The 18,658-nt window shown below is 42.1% G+C and overlaps 1 protein-coding gene across 1 annotated transcript in view; it reads left to right on the top strand.

The window, feature by feature from the left end:
• Positions 1–1,397: 1,397 nt before the first annotated feature.
• Positions 1,398–18,658, top strand: part of LOC110536657 (chondroitin sulfate proteoglycan 4) — a 91,569-nt gene continuing 74,308 nt past the window's right edge. The window contains exons 1-2 of the mRNA XM_090191259.1: positions 1,398–1,686; positions 15,961–16,124. Of these exons, the coding sequence (XP_090047385.1) occupies positions 1,596–1,686; positions 15,961–16,124 (255 nt within the window). The 5' untranslated portion in view covers positions 1,398–1,595. The remainder of the gene's footprint in view (positions 1,687–15,960; positions 16,125–18,658) is intronic.

The raw sequence follows: 18,658 nt of genomic DNA on the forward strand, positions 1-18,658 counted from the left end.
GTAGTGTGATGGAGTCATGGTTATAGTGGTGTAGTGTGATGGAGTCATGGTTATAGTGGTGTAGTGTGATGGAGTCATGGTTATAGTGGTGTAGTGTGATGGAGTCATGGTTATAGAGGTGTAGTGTGATGGAGTCATGGTTATAGAGGTGTAGTGTGATGGAGTCACGGTTATAGAGGTGTAGTGTGATGGAGTCACGGTTATAGAGGTGTAGTGTGATGGAGTCATGGTTATAGAGGTGTAGTGTGATGGAGTCATGGTTATAGTGGTGTAGTGTGATGGAGTCATGGTTATAGTGGTGTAGTGTGATGGAGTCATGGTTATAGAGGTGTAGTGTGATGGAGTCATGCTTATAGAGGTGTAGGGTGATAGAGTAATGGTTATAGAGGTGTAGGGTGATGGAGTCATGGTTATAGTGGTGTAGTGTGATGGAGTCATGGTTATAGAGGTGTAGGGTGATGGAGTCATGGTTATAGAGGTGTAGGGTGATGGAGTCATGGTTATAGAGGTGTAGGGTGATGGAGTCATGGTTATAGAGGTGTAGTGTGATGGAGTCATGGTTATAGAGGTGTAGGGTGATGGAGTCATGGTTATAGAGGTGTAGGGTGATGGAGTCATGGTTATAGAGGTGTAGGGTGATGGAGTCATGGTTATAGAGGTGTAGTGTGATGGAGTCATGGTTATAGAGGTGTAGGGTGATGGAGTCATGGTTATAGAGGTGTAGTGTGGCAGGTAGCCTAGCAGTTAAGAGCTTTGGTCCAGTAACCGAAAGGTCGCTGTTTCAAATCCCTGTGGTTCAAATCCCTGTGGTTCAAATCCCTGAGCCGATTAGGTGAAAATCTGTCTGTGTCCTTGAGCAAGGCACTTAACCCTAATTGCTCCTGTAAATTGTTCTGGATAAGAGCATCTGCTACAGAGGAATAGAATAGGTTGAGATGAGTAAAGCCCTAACGTTGGGATGTCCCTCCGCTTAACCCCATACCCTTACCCTAATAACCATAACTCATACCTAATATTTTATCGTACCTTGACCATTTCAACTTCAATGGGGTAGAGACTTGCCAAGGATACCAGATAGGATGGAACAATCTTTCATGGGCTAGCTAATCTAAAATATATATATTTTTATTTATTTTCAAAGTAGCCCTGTGTTCACTGCTAAGACATCTTGCAGGGTGGTATAAGGAGGGTGCACTCACACACAAGGCGGAGCCACATGATGCTCGGTTTCATGGGCTAGCTAATCTAAAATATATATATTTTTATTTATTTTCAAAGTAGCCCTGTGTTCACTGCTAAGACATCTTGCAGGGTGGTATAAGGAGGGTGCACTCACACACAAGGCGGAGCCACATGATGCTCGGAGCGACTGCTGGCGGAGCCACATAATGCCCGGAGTGACTGCGGGCAGAGCTATATAACGCTCAGAGTGACTGCAGTCGCTCTCTCTCTCTCTCACACACACAAGTGGAGAGAGTAGGTTAACTTCTGAATGATTGAATGAAGTGGTCGAATAATACGTGACCAAAATCTCAAGACCAACCAATCTGTAAATATGTAAACGGCCCGGACTACACCTTGAAGAATATTATTGAATGGAAAACATGGAATTCCCTATAAGAAACAGCAAGAAACGGTGTTTTTACGCGCTGTTGTGGTCACTTGTTAGCCAACTAACACTGGGAGGTAAGATATCTCTGAAAGTTGGGACTTCTCGCGGGCGAGATTGTTCGCTATTTATTCTGTAGCCTGTTGTATGTGTGTGTGTTTTTTTGTGTGTCTATGCTTTCGATACTGTAAATTCATTCATTTGGGTTTTGGCAAACGTTATTATGCACACCAGTTTCTCCCGGTGTATCGGGGAAATCACTGCCTTCGCTGCTTAGCCTATACAATGTTAGTACAAGCTAATTTCCTGCATAATCTACACAATACAATATGACCCATAGTCGTATTTATTTAGAACAACAAAAAATAAGCAAAAATGTCCCTAGTCATCAAGCTAGGTAAAAAAAAAATATATATATATATTTGTATTTATTTAACTTGACAAATTATTTTAAAAAATGTTTAAGTGATTGATAAGACTCAACTAGATCAAAGGTAATTCAATAATCAATATTGTGTTCCACCTTTAACCAATAACCTAACAAATCTAACAACAAAAATCTGACTTCTGATTGTCTTTATTAAGACATCCTCTGTATCAAATGTCAGCCAGACCCCCCCCAGCATGACCCCCCCCCCCCCCAGCCAGACCCCCCCAGCCAGACCCCCCCCAGCCAGACCCCCCCCTCCCAGCCTGCCCCGAGCCACCTGCAAGCCCGATTCCCACCAGTCTAGTCAATACCTTAACTCTCTCCCCAAAATATTTTTACCCACAATTTATTTATTTATTACAGTTTAAATAATACTAATAATAATAAACATACAAACTACACATACATGAACACACAGAAACAGTACATCCTCCATATAATTAATCTCATAGGCCTAATAGTAGAGCTCTTTTTACTTACACACAATATAGCTGGATCACCCTGTCCTGCCCCTAGGAGTCCACGGCTCTGCAGCGCCCCAACCCAACACACCCCACTCAGATTTAGGATCTTAGTGAAACATTCCTTTTTGGTTTCAGGTGTGTTAGGCCAGGGCCAGAGTGACAACCCACTGGCTGGGGGGAGGTCTGGCTGGGGGGGGGGTGGGGGGGGTCTGACTCCTTTTGTCGTACAGTATTCCATATAAGGCTTCCAGACCTTATGAAAGTTGCACAGTAAACCCTTCATCTGGTAATAAATCAAATCCAGTGATACATAACTTGACATTTCTGCTATCCATTGTGACATTGTGGGAGGATAACCAACCTTCCAATGAATGGAAATGCATTTCTTCGATACTTGGTTACACAGTTTCTTCGTTTCGATGACAGTCTCCAAGCATCGACATTTACAGTACAAGCAAACACAACAAACAAAAACAGGAAGAAAGGAGAATCTGTTGAATTCATGTTGAGATTAAAGAACACACGAATTCAGCCAGTCTTCACAAAAAAAACTATAGTAGATGTCAATATGTCCCTTTGTGCTTTACACGTCCAAGCAGAGGAATGACATTTCCGAGGGCATGATATTCTGTTTCACTGGCATATAGAACGTTCTATGTGTCACGTTCTGACCTTTATTTCCTTTGTTTTGTCGTTATTTAGTATGGTCAGGGTGTGAGTTGGGGGTGGGTAGTCTATGTTTGTTTTTCTATGATTTGGGAATTTGTATGTTTCGGCCTGGTATGGTTCTCAATCAGAGGCAGGTGTCATTAGTTGTCTCTGATTGAGAATCATACTTAGGTAGCCTGGGTTTCACTGTGTGTTTGTGGGTGATTGTCTATGTTGATTGCTTGTGTTCAGCACAGTTCTCATTAGCGTCACGGTTGTTATTTCGTTTATTGTTTTTGTATAGTGTTTCAGTGTTCAGTGTTTTCTTTATTAATTTTCATCATGAACACATACCACGCCGCATTTTGGTCCTCCGATCCTTCTCGCCTCTCCTCTTCAGATGAAGAGGAGGACAGCCGTGACACTATGGATGGTCTCAAACTGCAGTCATTTATGTCTGAGATGATATGAACATGACTGGGCATTCAAACATATCAGTATCCAGTGGCGATTTTAGCATGTAAATCTTGGTGGGGCCAGCAAAGCAACTACACAACACAACACTAAACAATACATTAATTTCACTATAACGGTGACAAACAGTGCCCACAAACTGTTAGGGACTACATAAACGCTGTCCTAACAGCAGAGTCCCAACAGCAGAGTCCCAACAGCAGAGTCACATCACTGCTACACCTGGTTTTCAGCGGAGCCTTGTCTGGTAGCAAAACAGTTCATTCAGCCTCATTTCCTGCCTTTAAAAAACACATAGCTGATATTTTATCTTTATTTAACTAGGCAAGTCAGTTAAGAACATATTCTTATTTTCAATGACGGCCTACCAGGGAACAGTGTGTTAATTGCCATGTTCAGGGGGCAGAACGACAGATTATGATTTTTTTTTACCTTGTCAGCTCGGGGATATTCTCTTGCAACCTTTTGGTTACAAGTCCAATGCTCTAACCACTAGGCTACCTACTGCCCCAGCTGGCTAACTTGCTTAAACAAATGTGGTTTCTACTGACAATTGAGATGTAGAGAGACGACGGACGTAGTCAATAGCTATTTGTTCATTTCACTTTTGAAATGTACAGCGACAGAATTCAGAACATGGGCCGTTATTAGTGTTCTCCCTGTACAACAAGTCAGAACTGTAGGATAAATAAAGGGGGCATAACAGTCAATGAAAGCTCTTACAATATTCGATGATTACATTTCTCTAAAACAGGCTATAGGCTACATGTGCACCACCAAGTTAGAACAGTAGGTGAAATTATGAGGTGAAAGTAGACCAAGTCGTTAGGGTGAGGCACATTGAACCCTGTTTGGGTCTTTGCGTGTCAAAAAAAGATACACGTCATATGACACAACTCTATTATAGAACGTTGTGTGTGCTGAATTTGCACGTGCAAGCGAAGTGCCACCACTACTATCAGTAGCACTGTCAAAGGCTGTACAACAAAAAGTTGGCAAAACAAGCGCACACCAGGCCACGAACGATGTGTTTACAATACCGCGTTGGTGAAAATAGACCAAATTATTAGGTTGAGGCACATGGGCTCTAACAGCTTACTACACAACACACATTTAGTATTACCTTCTTAGCTACAGTATACATATATCCCTGGCATATTACATAATTTAGGCAGCTGCATACAATACATTTTTGGACTCACCTTGTGAAGGTGGCGCGGCGGTCCTTTGTGAGAAAATGTTGTCATCAAACTTTATCATCAAAGTCTGGAATTCTCTGGATTTATGGTGGGAACTCTGGGGGACACACACACACACACACACACACATCCACTCCATTGAATAGCAGGCTAAAGTTAGTGATTGCTTTGCAACGCTTGCAGTTAGCCACTGATTCCTTCCAACCGACTCATTGTTGAATTTGCGATTTCCAACTTGTTGTGTAATATTTATGTCCAGTGGACGATGAACACCGATACATTTTATCTGTAATTTCTCTTCATTATTTCTCTTCATATGACAAGGAATAAAAAGCATCTGCCAGTAGATTGTTGACTTGATTCATGATGATGACTGCTAGCTTGCTAGCTAAGGCTTTGAATGTAAGACGTTGACACGATCAGTCCAATCAACGCTACTGTACATATAATGCGATTTGACGTCATTTTATCTGTGGCCAATGACCTTGAGCCTTCATGGAAGGGCACTTGTAATATAACGCTATGGCAAGACCCAAAGGGCTGACATTTTGGATGTCTTCCCTTACTAAGGACTTAAACTTGTTGATGAAGTACTGTCCCCATGAGTGACAGAACACTGAGCCAATCACGGCGCAATGCTCCTATTTTCTGCTGGCTCGCCCCACCACCACAGACAGCACTAAGCTAGGCTGAAACACTGGCATTTTGGAGCTTCTTTACTCAAGAAAACAAAAAACAGACCAAGTGTGTATGCAGCTTTATTTACTGAATTATATTATCTTTTTTATTTTTTATTTTACATTGTTTGCAAAATGATATGTGACACGTATTAATACCAAAATAACATGCAAAACAGGCAACCTCCCAAAAAAATATTTATATATATATCTATATTTATATATTTTTTTGTTGCTAAAAATGTGAGGCTCAAAACAGGTGGGGCTCTGCCCGTCATTCGGACTGGTCGCCACTGTCTGTATCCGTTCATCATTTTCAATAGCTTCTACCAAGTCTTCCTCACATTTGTGTTTTACATGTTTTGTGTCATCAGGAAAAGTCTCTATCAACCCTTGATACAGTTTAGATATCAACTTTGGAGGTTTGTCAGACTCCCTTAAAATAGTTTTAATCTTTGAAGCATCTGGCTTGTCCAGTGTTTGCTGCACAGAGAGAATAAAGTGTTGTATCTGCAAATATTCACCTCCTCTCCGTCACAGACTGGTCTTCCCTGGCTGCCTGACCCTGCTGAGACCCCTGTCACCATCTGATCCTCATAAGATGAGGCATGACAAAGAATTATGAGCATAGTGTTGTGTACTGACTGGGCACCATGACAGTGAAGTCTGTAGAGCTGTTTTTTTTTTTTTTTACTGTGTCAGTGTTAAAAGTAGGGAATTAGATAGGGAAACGGACAAATCAATAACATTACATTGTTATACTGACTTATAAAGAATGCCTACTTTCGGCAAGCTCTCTCGCTAACGGCACATGAACTGGCAAAAGCTAGCTAATTAATTTACTTCTGTTCAAATGGGACAAAAAAAGCTACATAACATTTCCATACAACGAGCTGTTAGATAGTAATACTAGCCACCTCGTATCATTTTCTGACAGATAACTAGAGGCTAGAGCTGAACTGACTGTGGTAGCTAATAGCTAGTCTAGCTTATTAATTCACCTCAGTCGAGAGGGGATGGAACATTAGCTAATGTTACATGTCAGTTACACTACTAGCTCAGCACTTGGGAATAAACGCTAGTTTAGAATTGGTTTCTGTTATGTTAAACAGCAGATACCTTGCCAGCTTCATCAGTCAACTAAAGAGTGGCCAGTTTCTGCTGTGCTTGCTTTTATAACTCAGAGAATGAGCATAACACATATACAACTGACAGCAGCTGCCTCTGTTCAACTCTCCCTGCTGGTCCAGCTATCCTTTCAGAAGCTTTGCCTTCACACAGCCTGTCCACCCCACTCTGTGGTGTCCTCGCGGCCTTAAATCCAGCCGTCTGAAACCTCCAAATAGCGAACCCGACCACTCGAAGGCGCCCGCATGGTCCTAAAGCACGCCGTTGACATTTTTGGTATAACAATGCAATGATAGATCTGGGGGGATTGGGTCAAAATGCAATTTCAGAATGTGGGAGGTCCCCAGTGAAAGTTGTGCCCCTGGTTTTGATATTGATATGTTATTGATAGTCAGTCACTAAATTAGCCCATGTCACCTAACATTTGGTACATGACTCTAGTGGCCAGCTATCTAAAGGTAGTAATCATGGTCGAATTTACCAGCCGGGGGTACACATGAATTTTGTGAGTCAGTCACACTCAGATGTCATATTTAAAACTGAAAACATTTCTCTTCACCCTATGGCGATGCACATGTGGGTATGCGTGTGAGTATGCGTGTGGGTATGTGTGTGGATATGTGTGTGGGTATGCGTGTGGGTATGTGTGTGGATATGTGTGTGGGTATGTGTGTGGATATGTGTGTGGATATGTGTGTGGGTATGCGTGTGGGTATGTGTGTGGGTATGCGTGTGGGTATGCGTGTGGGTATGCGTGTGGGTATGCGTGTGGGTATGCATGTGGATATGTGTGTGGGTATGCATGTGGATATGTGTGTGGGTATGCATGTGGATATGTGTGTGGGTATGCGTGTCGATATGTGTGTGGGTATGCGTGTGGGTATGCGTGTGGATATGTGTGTGGGTATGCGTGTGGGTATGCGTGTAGATATGTGTGTGGGTATGCGTGTGGATATGTGTGTGGGTATGCGTGAGGGTGTGCTACCCTTAGGGACACACACCCTGGTCCAATTGGAATTGAGGACCTATGATTACACACTCCCTGGTCCAATTGGAATTGAGGACCCGAAAAGTAATTAGTGACATCATTCATTTCACATGATTACCCATACCCTAATATTCTACTATGTAAAATGTATTAAAGCTAACATTTACTATGCTGTGTGTAATCAATTTAGTAAATGGAATGGAAATCATCTATATAATGATGTCTTTATTTACATATGGGTTCTGGGGTATAATTGTGATGAATGAATACATTATCACGAGTCAAAAATCATTAGCATCATTTAAGTACATAAATGGGCTTTGTAGAAAAACAAAAATTACAGGGGTTTATTTTTTTTTTTTAGATCTATCTGCCTTTTGCACAGTCTAGCTCATCGTGTTCAGAACGGCTCGTTCCAGTTAGATCATATCCCCTTGTCAAGGGTTAGTGGACAAAACAAACAAAAATGGAAAAACAACCCCCGGAAATGAACATAATGATCGTCTTTAAATGGACACCTGTCTCCAAGGAGTCAAGTGTTTGTTTGTAGATCAGAGAGTCATGGGCCAGTTTCCCAGACATAGAGTGATGCTAATGCTAATATAGGTACCATTGACTTGCATTGGATTTGTACCACAAGTGCTAAAAGGTTAGCGTTTGAAACAGTGGACAGGTAAAGCCAAATCAAAGCATGGAATGCCTTGCCTCCCATCATACCTTGTTTATTGGATAAGGAAACCAAAATGTAATTTTGTAGTTTGGGTGAACTATCTCTATACTCCTGGACAAACAATCCCATTATTACGATAGTCATTAGATCAGGTAAAAATGGGCCTCCCGAGTGCCACAGTGGTCTAAGGTACTGCATCGCAGTGCTAGCTGTGCCACTAGAGATTCTGGGTTTGAGTCCAGGTTCTGTAGCAGCCGGCCGCGACCGGGAGACCCATGGGGCTGCGCACAATTGGCTCAGCGTCGTCCAAATTTCGGGAGGGTTTGGCCCGGCAGGGATGTCCTTGTCCCATCATGCACTAGCGACTCCTGTGGCGGACCGTGCTCAGTGCACGCTGACACCATCGCCAGGTGTAACAGTGTTTCCTCCGACACATTGGTGCGGCTGGCTTCCGGGTTAAGCCGGCATTGTGTCAAGAAGCAGTGCGGCTTGATTGGGTTGTGTTTCGGAGGACGCACGGCCCTCGACCTTTGCCTCTCGCGAGTCCGTACAGGAGTTTCAGCAAAGAGACAAGAGTGTAAACTACCAATTGGATACCACGAAATTGGGGAGATAAAAAGGGGTAAAAATAAATAAAAGATCAGGTACTGAACATGAATAGGAACTATGGAACAAACACAGGCTCTTTAGGTCTAATATTACCTCTAAAAACCCTTGTATTCAAGGGTGCTGGGCTGCTGGCTTCTGTTTCTGATGAGATACACTTTGACATCCCGCTTAGCTTTTAGATAAAAACATGGTTTTCAGGTTCAAGAATTTGTGAAGAAGAAATAACTAGTCGTGTCAACTCTTGGGTAATCTCGACCCCAGGCTATTGTCTGGTCCAACAGATGATCTCTTTGGGCATTTGTAGGCTACATGCGGGCATTTCTGTTCTTCAGAACCAACCACAGATCTCTTTCATTGAAAAAGTTGTCATTCTCTACTCTCAGTAAAGACGTAGCCTGAAACGCAGAGCCACGCCATTCGGGTCAGTCGTGATCCCATGACGAGACTCTATAGGTTTAAGAGGAGCTGTGAATGATGGAAGTTAAAGAGTACTTCAGAGCTACACAGATACACGCAACACATGGCTTTTCAAATACAGTACATGGTGCCGGAGTACACACAGTCCTTTGAGAGTAAAGGGAAAGGGGGAACAGTCAGTTGTACAACTGAATGCCTTCAACTGAATGCCTTCAACTGAAATGTGTCTTCCGCATTTAACCCCTCTGAATCAGAGAGGTGCGGGGGGCCTGCCTTAAATCGACATCCACGTCTTCGGCGCCACAGGGAACAGTGGGTTAATAGCCTTGTTCGGGGGGACAGAACGACAGATTTTTACCTCGTCAGCTCGGGGGAATCGATCCAGCAACCTTTTCGGGTTACTGGCCCAACGCTCTAACCATAAAAATAAGTTTTGCTCTTGGTTTTAACCCATTAGTGGGCAGTATAGTTGTGTAAACAAAGGTATTTGATTCTTGTAATGTTTCTAAACACTCCCAGGTTAGATTGAAGTGGCCCACTTTCTTGTTACAAGCTACAGTATGGAAATGTGACTTTGCTTTGGAAAAAACATTTTTTTTGCTAAATCCCATACCCATATAAAGTAATGGATGACAACAGTCTGTGCAATGTTAAAACGCTGACTGAGTGCACATCCTCAACCCTATAAATAGAAGGCAAACAAGTCATCTAAACTCTCTTGAGTTCGGTTTCCAGCAACGCTGCCCTTGTGTCGTAGGTTACCAATCAAATGACTGCGAATAACAGGAATAAGGTTTATAAATGTGTTGTCTGAGGCAGAATCCGACTTGTGGTGGGAGGGATAATGTCATAGGTCTAGCTTGTCTGGAGGAAGCCATGTGTTTGTCCTTTTACTGTTGTTGTTGTTGTTGTTGTTGTTGTTATTATATCAAGGGTGTCAAACGCATTTAGCCCCAGCCAGGTCGAAAGACAACATTCAGTCTTCACTAGGTCCAGAGACAACATTCAGTCTACACTAGGTCCAGAGACAACATTCAGTCTTCACTAGGTCCAAAGACAACATTCAGTCTTCACTAGGTACAGAGACAACATTCAGTCTTCGCTAGGTCCAAAGACAACATTCAGTCTTCACTAGGTACAGAGACAACATTCAGTCTTCGCTAGATCCAGAGGCCACATTTGTCTTGAATATGTCCGGAAGGACATACTGCAAATTGAGTATACTGTATCGCCATGCTGTTAACATTTAGCTACAAAATACTGTATGTTTGATCCCGTGCATTAGTAGAGAAGAATAGAAAAGCCACAAATCCAGCCTGCAATAATAACTATATACTCTACCCACCCCTTGAGAAATGACTCAGAAATTATTGACCCGGTTTTATTAATGATTTAATGGTTTAACTTTTGACCATTTATCTAACTAACAATCCCATGAAGAGGCTGTCCAAGGTCACAGCCTAATTATACATGGCCTGCTAGTCTAATAGGCTAATTGCTGTGTTTAATAGGACATTGTGCTACAACAGTAGTTTTGTAACGAACGAATCAATCATTTGGACGGCGGCGAGTTTGACTAAGTACACAAGCTGTGAGTTGACACATTTAGGATCACTGAAAGTTGCCTCATCGAGATTGGATAATCTATCGGGTCAAACAAGTTCCATTGAATAACACGTTCATAAATGGCAATAAAAATACATCATGAGGAATAAGGTTTTTGCCGTGTCTGTCCTACTGTATATCAAGAAGATATAAGAAAGCTCTGGATATATTCAATTATTTTTGGACACACTTTTAACACCTTATTTTTTTGGGGGGGGCACAAAGCTACCTCCATGCTACCATTCATTTAAATGTGTTACCATCAGACGAGTCCCGTGACACTTGTGGGGGGTTGTAGAGCAAAACGGAGAACACCATCGTGTTCGTGAGAGTCTCCCCTTTCTAAACCATTCGGATGCCACAGATGTTTTTCGCGAGAAGACCGGTTTTCAGGATGTCTCCTGGTCTGACGAACAGCGTTGTAGCTCTACCACTTTCTACTGCAGATGTGGAAGGGCGACACAGGCAAATGATTGAGAGGCATTCAATAAAATAAAAATCTCTAATTTAAACTGACAGATTTTTATGGGGATTTAAAAAATATATATATTTCTTAGATTGAAGCTCTGGTGCAACAATAGACTCTAGGGGGTTTAAAGGGCTACATAAAACCCTTGTGTTATTACTATTATAAAGTGTAAAGGTGTCTGGGTGTAAAGGTGTCTGGGTGTAAAGGTGTCTGGGTGTAAAGGTGTCTGGGTGTAAAGGTGTCTGGGTGTAAAGGTGACTGAGTGTGAAGGTGCCTGAGTGTAAAGGTGTCTGGGTGTAAAGGTGTCTGGGTGTAAAGGTGACTGAGTGTGAAGGTGACTGGGTGTAAAGGTGACTGAGTGTGAAGGTGACTGGGTGTAAAGGTGACTGGGTGTAAAGGTGACTGGGTGTAAAGGTGACTGAGTGTAAAGGTGTCTGGGTGTAAAGGTGACTGGGTGTAAAGGTGTCTGGGTGTAAAGGTGACTGGGTGTAAAGGTGTCTGGGTGTAAAGGTGACTGGGTGTAAAGGTGTCTGGGTGTAAAGGTGACTGAGTGTGAAGGTGACTGGGTGTAAAGGTGACTGGGTGTAAAGGTGTCTGGGTGTAAAGGTGACTGGGTGTAAAGGTGTCTGGGTGTAAAGGTGACTGGGTGTAAAGGTGTCTGGGTGTAAAGGTGACTGAGTGTGAAGGTGACTGGGTGTAAAGGTGACTGGGTGTAAAGGTGACTGGGTGTAAAGGTGACTGAGTGTAAAGGTGACTGGGTTGAGTAAAGAGAAAACAATACCTTAAAAAAGTACATAAATATAAAATTCTCGGTTAAATGTAAAAACGTTGAGGTTTGTCTTAAATTATTTTATGCTATCTGGCAATAGTGCATAGGCCTAAACCTTATGTCCTAACTGTACGTGCACCAAATGTCCTACATGCCAATCGCCAAAAACTTATAGGAATGGGCAGATAAATTTAATGTCAATCCACAGAGGCAAAAAGGTCAATGTCAGGGTTTTATTCAATAAGAGTAAAGCTGCGAAATGGAGAGTTGAAAATAAAGGGAAGGAAGGGCCAGAACAGTAGGGGGAACTGGGGGAGGAGGGGTGAAGAGAGGGAACTGGGTAAAGAAAGGACTGAGAGTGTGAGAAAAGTCATGTCATGACAAGACGTGTCATCTTGACGAACGACTTGGTGTAAACGGTGCTCTTGGGGAATATTAGCTACTGCAGAGCTACTCCAAATCGTGCCGCCTCATGCCAACTCCTGCTTCATGCCAATGCCAGAGGATTTGGCAAGACAGCCTTAACAGATCTGAAACTCTGGTTCTGTCACAATACTGTAACTATCTGGTTCTGTCACAATACTGTAACTATCTGGTTATGTCACAATACTGTAACTATCAGGTTCCGGTTCTGTCACAATACTGTAACTATCTGGTCTGTCACAATACTGTAACTATCAGGTTCTGTCACAATACTGTAACTATCAGGTTCTGTCACAATACTGTAACTATCAGGTTCTGTCACAATACTGTAACTATCTGGTTCTGTCACAATACTGTAACTATCTGGTTCTGTCACAATACTGTAACTATCTGGTTATGTCACAATACTGTAACTATCAGGTTCCGGTTCTGTCACAATACTGTAACTATCTGGTCTGTCACAATACTGTAACTATCTGGTCTGTCACAATACTGTAACTATCAGGTTCTGTCACAATACTGTAACTATCAGGTTCTGTCACAATACTGTAACTATCTGGTTCTGTCACAATACTGTAACTATCTGGTTCTGTCACAATACTGTAACTATCTGGTTCTGTCACAATACTGTAACTATCTGGTTCCGGTTCTGTCACAACACTGTAACTATCTGGTTCTGTCACAATACTGTAACTATCAGGTTCTGTCACAATACTGTAACTATCTGGTTCTGTCACAATACTGTAACTATCTGGTTCTGTCACAATACTGTAACTATCTGGTTCTGTCACAATACTGTAACTATCAGGTTCTGTCACAATACTGTAACTATCTGGTTCTGTCACAATACTGTAACTATCCGGTTCCGGTTCTGTCACAACACTGTAACTATCAGGTTCTGTCACAATACTGTAACTATCCGGTTCCGGTTCTGTCACAACACTGTAACTATCAGGTTCTGTCACAATACTGTAACTATCTGGTTCTGTCACAATACTGTAACTATCTGGTTCTGTCACAATACTGTAACTATCAGGTTCTGTCACAATACTGTAACTATCTGGTTCTGTCACAATACTGTAACTATCCGGTTCCGGTTCTGTCACAACACTGTAACTATCAGGTTCTGTCACAATACTGTAACTATCCGGTTCCGGTTCTGTCACAACACTGTAACTATCAGGTTCTGTCACAACACTGTAACTATCAGGTTCTGTCACAATACTGTAACTATCTGGTTCTGTCACAACACTGTAACTATCTGGTTCTGTGACAATACTGTAACTATCTGGTTCTGTCACAATACTGTAACTATCTGGTTCTGTCACAACACTGTAACTATCTGGTTCTGTGACAATACTGTAACTATCTGGTTCTGTCACAATACTGTAACTATCAGGTTCTGTCACAACACTGTAACTATCTGGTTCTGTGACAATACTGTAACTATCAGGTTCTGTCACAATACTGTAACTATCAGGTTCTGTCACAATACTGTAACTATCAGGTTCTGTCACAATACTGTAACTATCAGGTTCTGTCACAATACTGTAACTATCTGGTTCTGTCACAATACTGTAACTATCTGGTTCTGTCACAATACTGTAACTATCAGGTTCTGTCACAATACTGTAACTATCTGGTTCTGTCACAATACTGTAACTATCCGGTTCTGTCACAATACTGTAACTATCCGGTTCCGGTTCTGTCACAACACAGTAACTATCAGGTTCTGTCACAATACTGTAACTATCTGGTTCTGTCACAATACTGTAACTATCTGGTTCTGTCACAATACTGTAACTATCAGGTTCTGTCACAATACTGTAACTATCTGGTTCTGTCACAATACTGTAACTATCTGGTTCTGTCACAATACTGTAACTATCTGGTTCTGTCACAATACTGTAACTATCAGGTTCTGTCACAATACTGTAACTATCTGGTTCTGTCACAATACTGTAACTATCCGGTTCTGTCACAATACTGTAACTATCCGGTTCCGGTTCTGTCACAACACTGTAACTATCAGGTTCTGTCACAATACTGTAACTATCTGGTTCTGTCACAACACTGTGTGAGTATTGTTGTTGTTCATGTTAGCAGTTACAACACAGATGCATTTCTTTTGTTGTATTTTATTAGGATCCCCACCAGCTGTAGCTGAAACAGCAGCAACTCTTCCTGAGGTCCACACAAGACATGAAAAATGACACAGTACAGACTTTTATTTTATTTTGTACCTTTATTTAACTAGGCAAGTCAGTTAAGAACAAATTCTTATTTACAATGATGGCCTAGGAACAGTGGGTTAACTGCCTTGTTCAGCGGGCAAAACAACAGATTTTTACCTTGTCAGCTCAGGGATTCAATCTTGCAACCTTTCGGTTACTAGTCCAATGCTCTAACCACTAGGCTACCCTGCCTACAGAACAGCAATAGACAAGAACAGCTCAAGGACAGGACTACACACATGTACTTGTATATCAGATCCTGACTGTTTAATGACTGTGTAATGATAGAAACGATATCATGAGGCATACTAAAAAGAACCTGACTACTGTAATGATAGTAATGATATCCCGAGGCATACTAAAAATGAGTTTTTCTAAATGTCACATATTTCCTGCTGTTTGTGAAGAACACAGTCTCCTGCTTGTCTCATTCTTCTTTTTCTTCTTCCTTCCTATTCCAGCTCTACATCAAACATAGATGTACTGTATTATTGTCCCATTCGATCTGAGAATGAGGATGCTGTACTGTAGTCCCATTCGATCTGAGAATGAGGATGCTGTACTGTAGTCCCATTCGATCTGAGAATGAGGATGTTGTACTGTAGTCCCATTTGATCTGAGAATGATGATGCTGAATTGTAGTCCCATTTGATCTGAGAATGATGATGCTGTACTGTAGTCCCATTCGATCTGAGAATGATGATGCTGTATTGTAGTCCCATTCGATCTGAGAAAGATGATGCTGTATTATAGTCCCATTTGATCTGAGAATGAGGATGCTGTACTGTAGTCCCATTTGATCTGAGAATGATGATGCTGTACTGTAGTTCCATGCGATCTGAGAATGAGGATGCTGTACTGTAGTCCCATTTGATCTGAGAATGAGGATGCTGTACTGTAGTCCCATTTGATCTGAGAATGAGGATGCTGTATTGTAGTCCCATTTGATCTGAGAATGAGGATGCAATCAAAGCTCAAGACACTGCCTTTTCAAATATTCAGTGCGATGTTCACTCAGTCATATGTGACATATTTCCCTCTCACTCTCTCTTTCTCTCTCTCTCTGTCTCTCTCTCTCTCTCTCTCTCTCTCTCTCTCTGTCTCTCTCTCTCTCTCTCTCTCTCTCTCTCTCTCTCTCTCTCTCAAGCCTCGTTCTATGGTGATGGCTATGTGCAGCTCAAGGCAGTGGAGTCGTCGAACCGTAACTCCCTGCGTGTTCGTTTCCGTACCTCCAGCCCCCGCGGCCTGCTCTTCCTCGCTGCCGGCCATACAGACTACCTTCTACTGGAGCTGAACTCTGGTCGCCTGCAGGTCGGTACATTTATAGCCTAGACACCACATACACACACAAACACACGGACACACACACACACTCACAACTGGAATAATGGTGTTTGACCATCTACAATGGTATTTCGCAGTAAACAAATTAACATCAGACTTTTCAGCACACTTATAGGGAACGGTACTCACTTACACAAATGCAAATAAAGAAATGCATAATTAGAAGCTGTTTTATTTTATCGCTGCAACTCCCCAACGTGCTCAGGAGAGGCCAAGGTTGAGTCATGTGTCCTCCGAAACATGACCCGCCAGCCACGCCAATGAGTCGGAGGAAACACCATTAAACTGACGACCAGAGTCAGCTTGCAGGCACCTGACCCACCACAAGGAGTCTCTAGAGCACAATGAGCCAAGTAAAGTCCACGGACAAACCCTCCCATAACCCGGACGACACTGGTGTAATTGTGCACCAGTATGGGACTCCAGGTCACGGCCAGTTGTGACACAGCCTGGGAACGAACCACAGGCTGTAGTGACACCGCAACACTGCGATGCAGTGCCTTAGACCGCTGTGCCACTCGGGAGGCCTTGTGAGATTTGTATTGTGTTAGACTTCAGTGCAGCTTTTGACATTATCGATCATAATCTGCTGTTAGAAAAAAACGTGTGTTACGGCTTTACACCCGCTGCTATATTGTGGATGAAGAGTTACCTGTCTAACAGAACACAGAGGGAGTTCTTTAATGGAAGCCTCTCCAACATAATCCAGGTAGAATCAGGAATTCCCCAGGGCAGCTGTCTAGGCCCCTTACTTTAAAAAAAAACTTTACTAATGACCTGCCACTGACACTGAATAAAGCCTGTGTGTCTATACATGCTGATGACTCAACACGATACACGTCAGCTACCACAGCGAGGGAAACCACTGCAACACTTAACAAATAGCTGCAGTTTAGAATGAGTGGCAAGAAATAAGTTAGTTACAGTATTTAAAAGCAATGTATTTGGGACAAATAATTAAAATAACCTCTAAGCCTCAACTAAATCAAGTAATAAATAACGTGGAAATCGAGCAAGTTAAGGAGGCTAAATTGCTTGCTGTAACTCTGGATTGTAAACTGCCCATGGGTCAAAACATATTGATGCAACGGCAGCCAAGATTGGGGAGAAGTCTGTCCGTAATAGAGCGCTGCTCTGCTTTCTTGACATCGTCATCAACAAAACAGGTCCTACAGGCCCTAGTTCTGTCACATCTGAACTACTGCAAATTACCGTTGGCCCAGAACAGAGCAGCACGGCTGGCCCAGTACACAGAGAGCTAACATCAATAACATGCATGTCGATCTCTCCTGGCTGAAAGTAGAGGAGAGATTGACTGCATCACGACTTGTCTTTGTGAGAGGTATTGACATGCTGAAAGCACTGAGCTGTCTGTTTAAACTACTAGCACACAGCTCAGACATCCATGCATACCCTATAAGAGGTCTGTTTAAACTACTAGCACACAGCTCAGACACCCATGCAGACCCCACAAGACATGCCACCAGAGGTCTGTTTAAACTACTAGCACACAGCTCAGACATCCATGCATACCCTATAAGAGGTCTGTTTAAACTACTAGCACACAGCTCAAACATCCATGCATACCCCATAAAACATGCCACCAGAGGTCTCTTCACAGTCCCCAAGTCCAGAACAGACTATGGGAGGTGCACAGTACTACATAGAGCCATGACTACATGGAACTCTATTCCACAGTACTACATAGAGCCATGACTACATGGAACTCTATTCCACAGTACTACATAGAGCCATGACTACATGGAACTCTATTCCACAGTACTACATAGAGCCATGACTACATGGAACTCTATTCCACAGTACTACATAGAGCCATGACTACATGGAACTCTATTCCACAGTACTACATAGAGCCATGACTACATGGAACTCTATTCCACAGTACTACATAGAGACATGACTACACCAGGTGACTGATACAAGCAGTAGAATCAGACACAAATTCTAGCACACACGTACATAATATTGTTATATTGCTGCACTATTGATTTTGTATTGTAGATTTGTAGTAGTAGAGTAGTGGTGTAATAATGTGTTGTATTGTAGATATGTAGTGGTGTAATAATGTGTTGTATTGTAGATATGTAGTGGTAGAGTAGTGGTGTAATAATGTGTTGTATTGTAGATATGTAGTGGTAGAGGAGTGGTGTAATAATGTGTTGTATTGTAGATATGTAGTGGTGTAATAATGTGTTGTATTGTAGATATGTAGTGGTAGACTAGTGGTGTAATAATGTGTTGTATTGTAGATATGTAGTGGTAGAGTAGTGGTGTAATAATGTGTTGTATTGTAGATATGTAGTGGTGTTATAATGTGTTGTATTGTAGATATGTAGTGGTGTAATAATGTGTTGTATTGTAGATATGTAGTGTTAGAGTAGTGGTGTAATAATGTGTTGTATTGTAGATATGTAGTGGTGTTATAATGTGTTGTATTGTAGATATATAGTGGTGTTATAATGTGTTGTATTGTAGATATA

The sequence above is a fragment of the Oncorhynchus mykiss genome, chromosome 11 (genome assembly GCF_057628025.1).
Source record: "Oncorhynchus mykiss isolate SJ-2025 chromosome 11, ASM5762802v1, whole genome shotgun sequence".
NCBI classification, from domain to species: domain Eukaryota; kingdom Metazoa; phylum Chordata; class Actinopteri; order Salmoniformes; family Salmonidae; genus Oncorhynchus; species Oncorhynchus mykiss.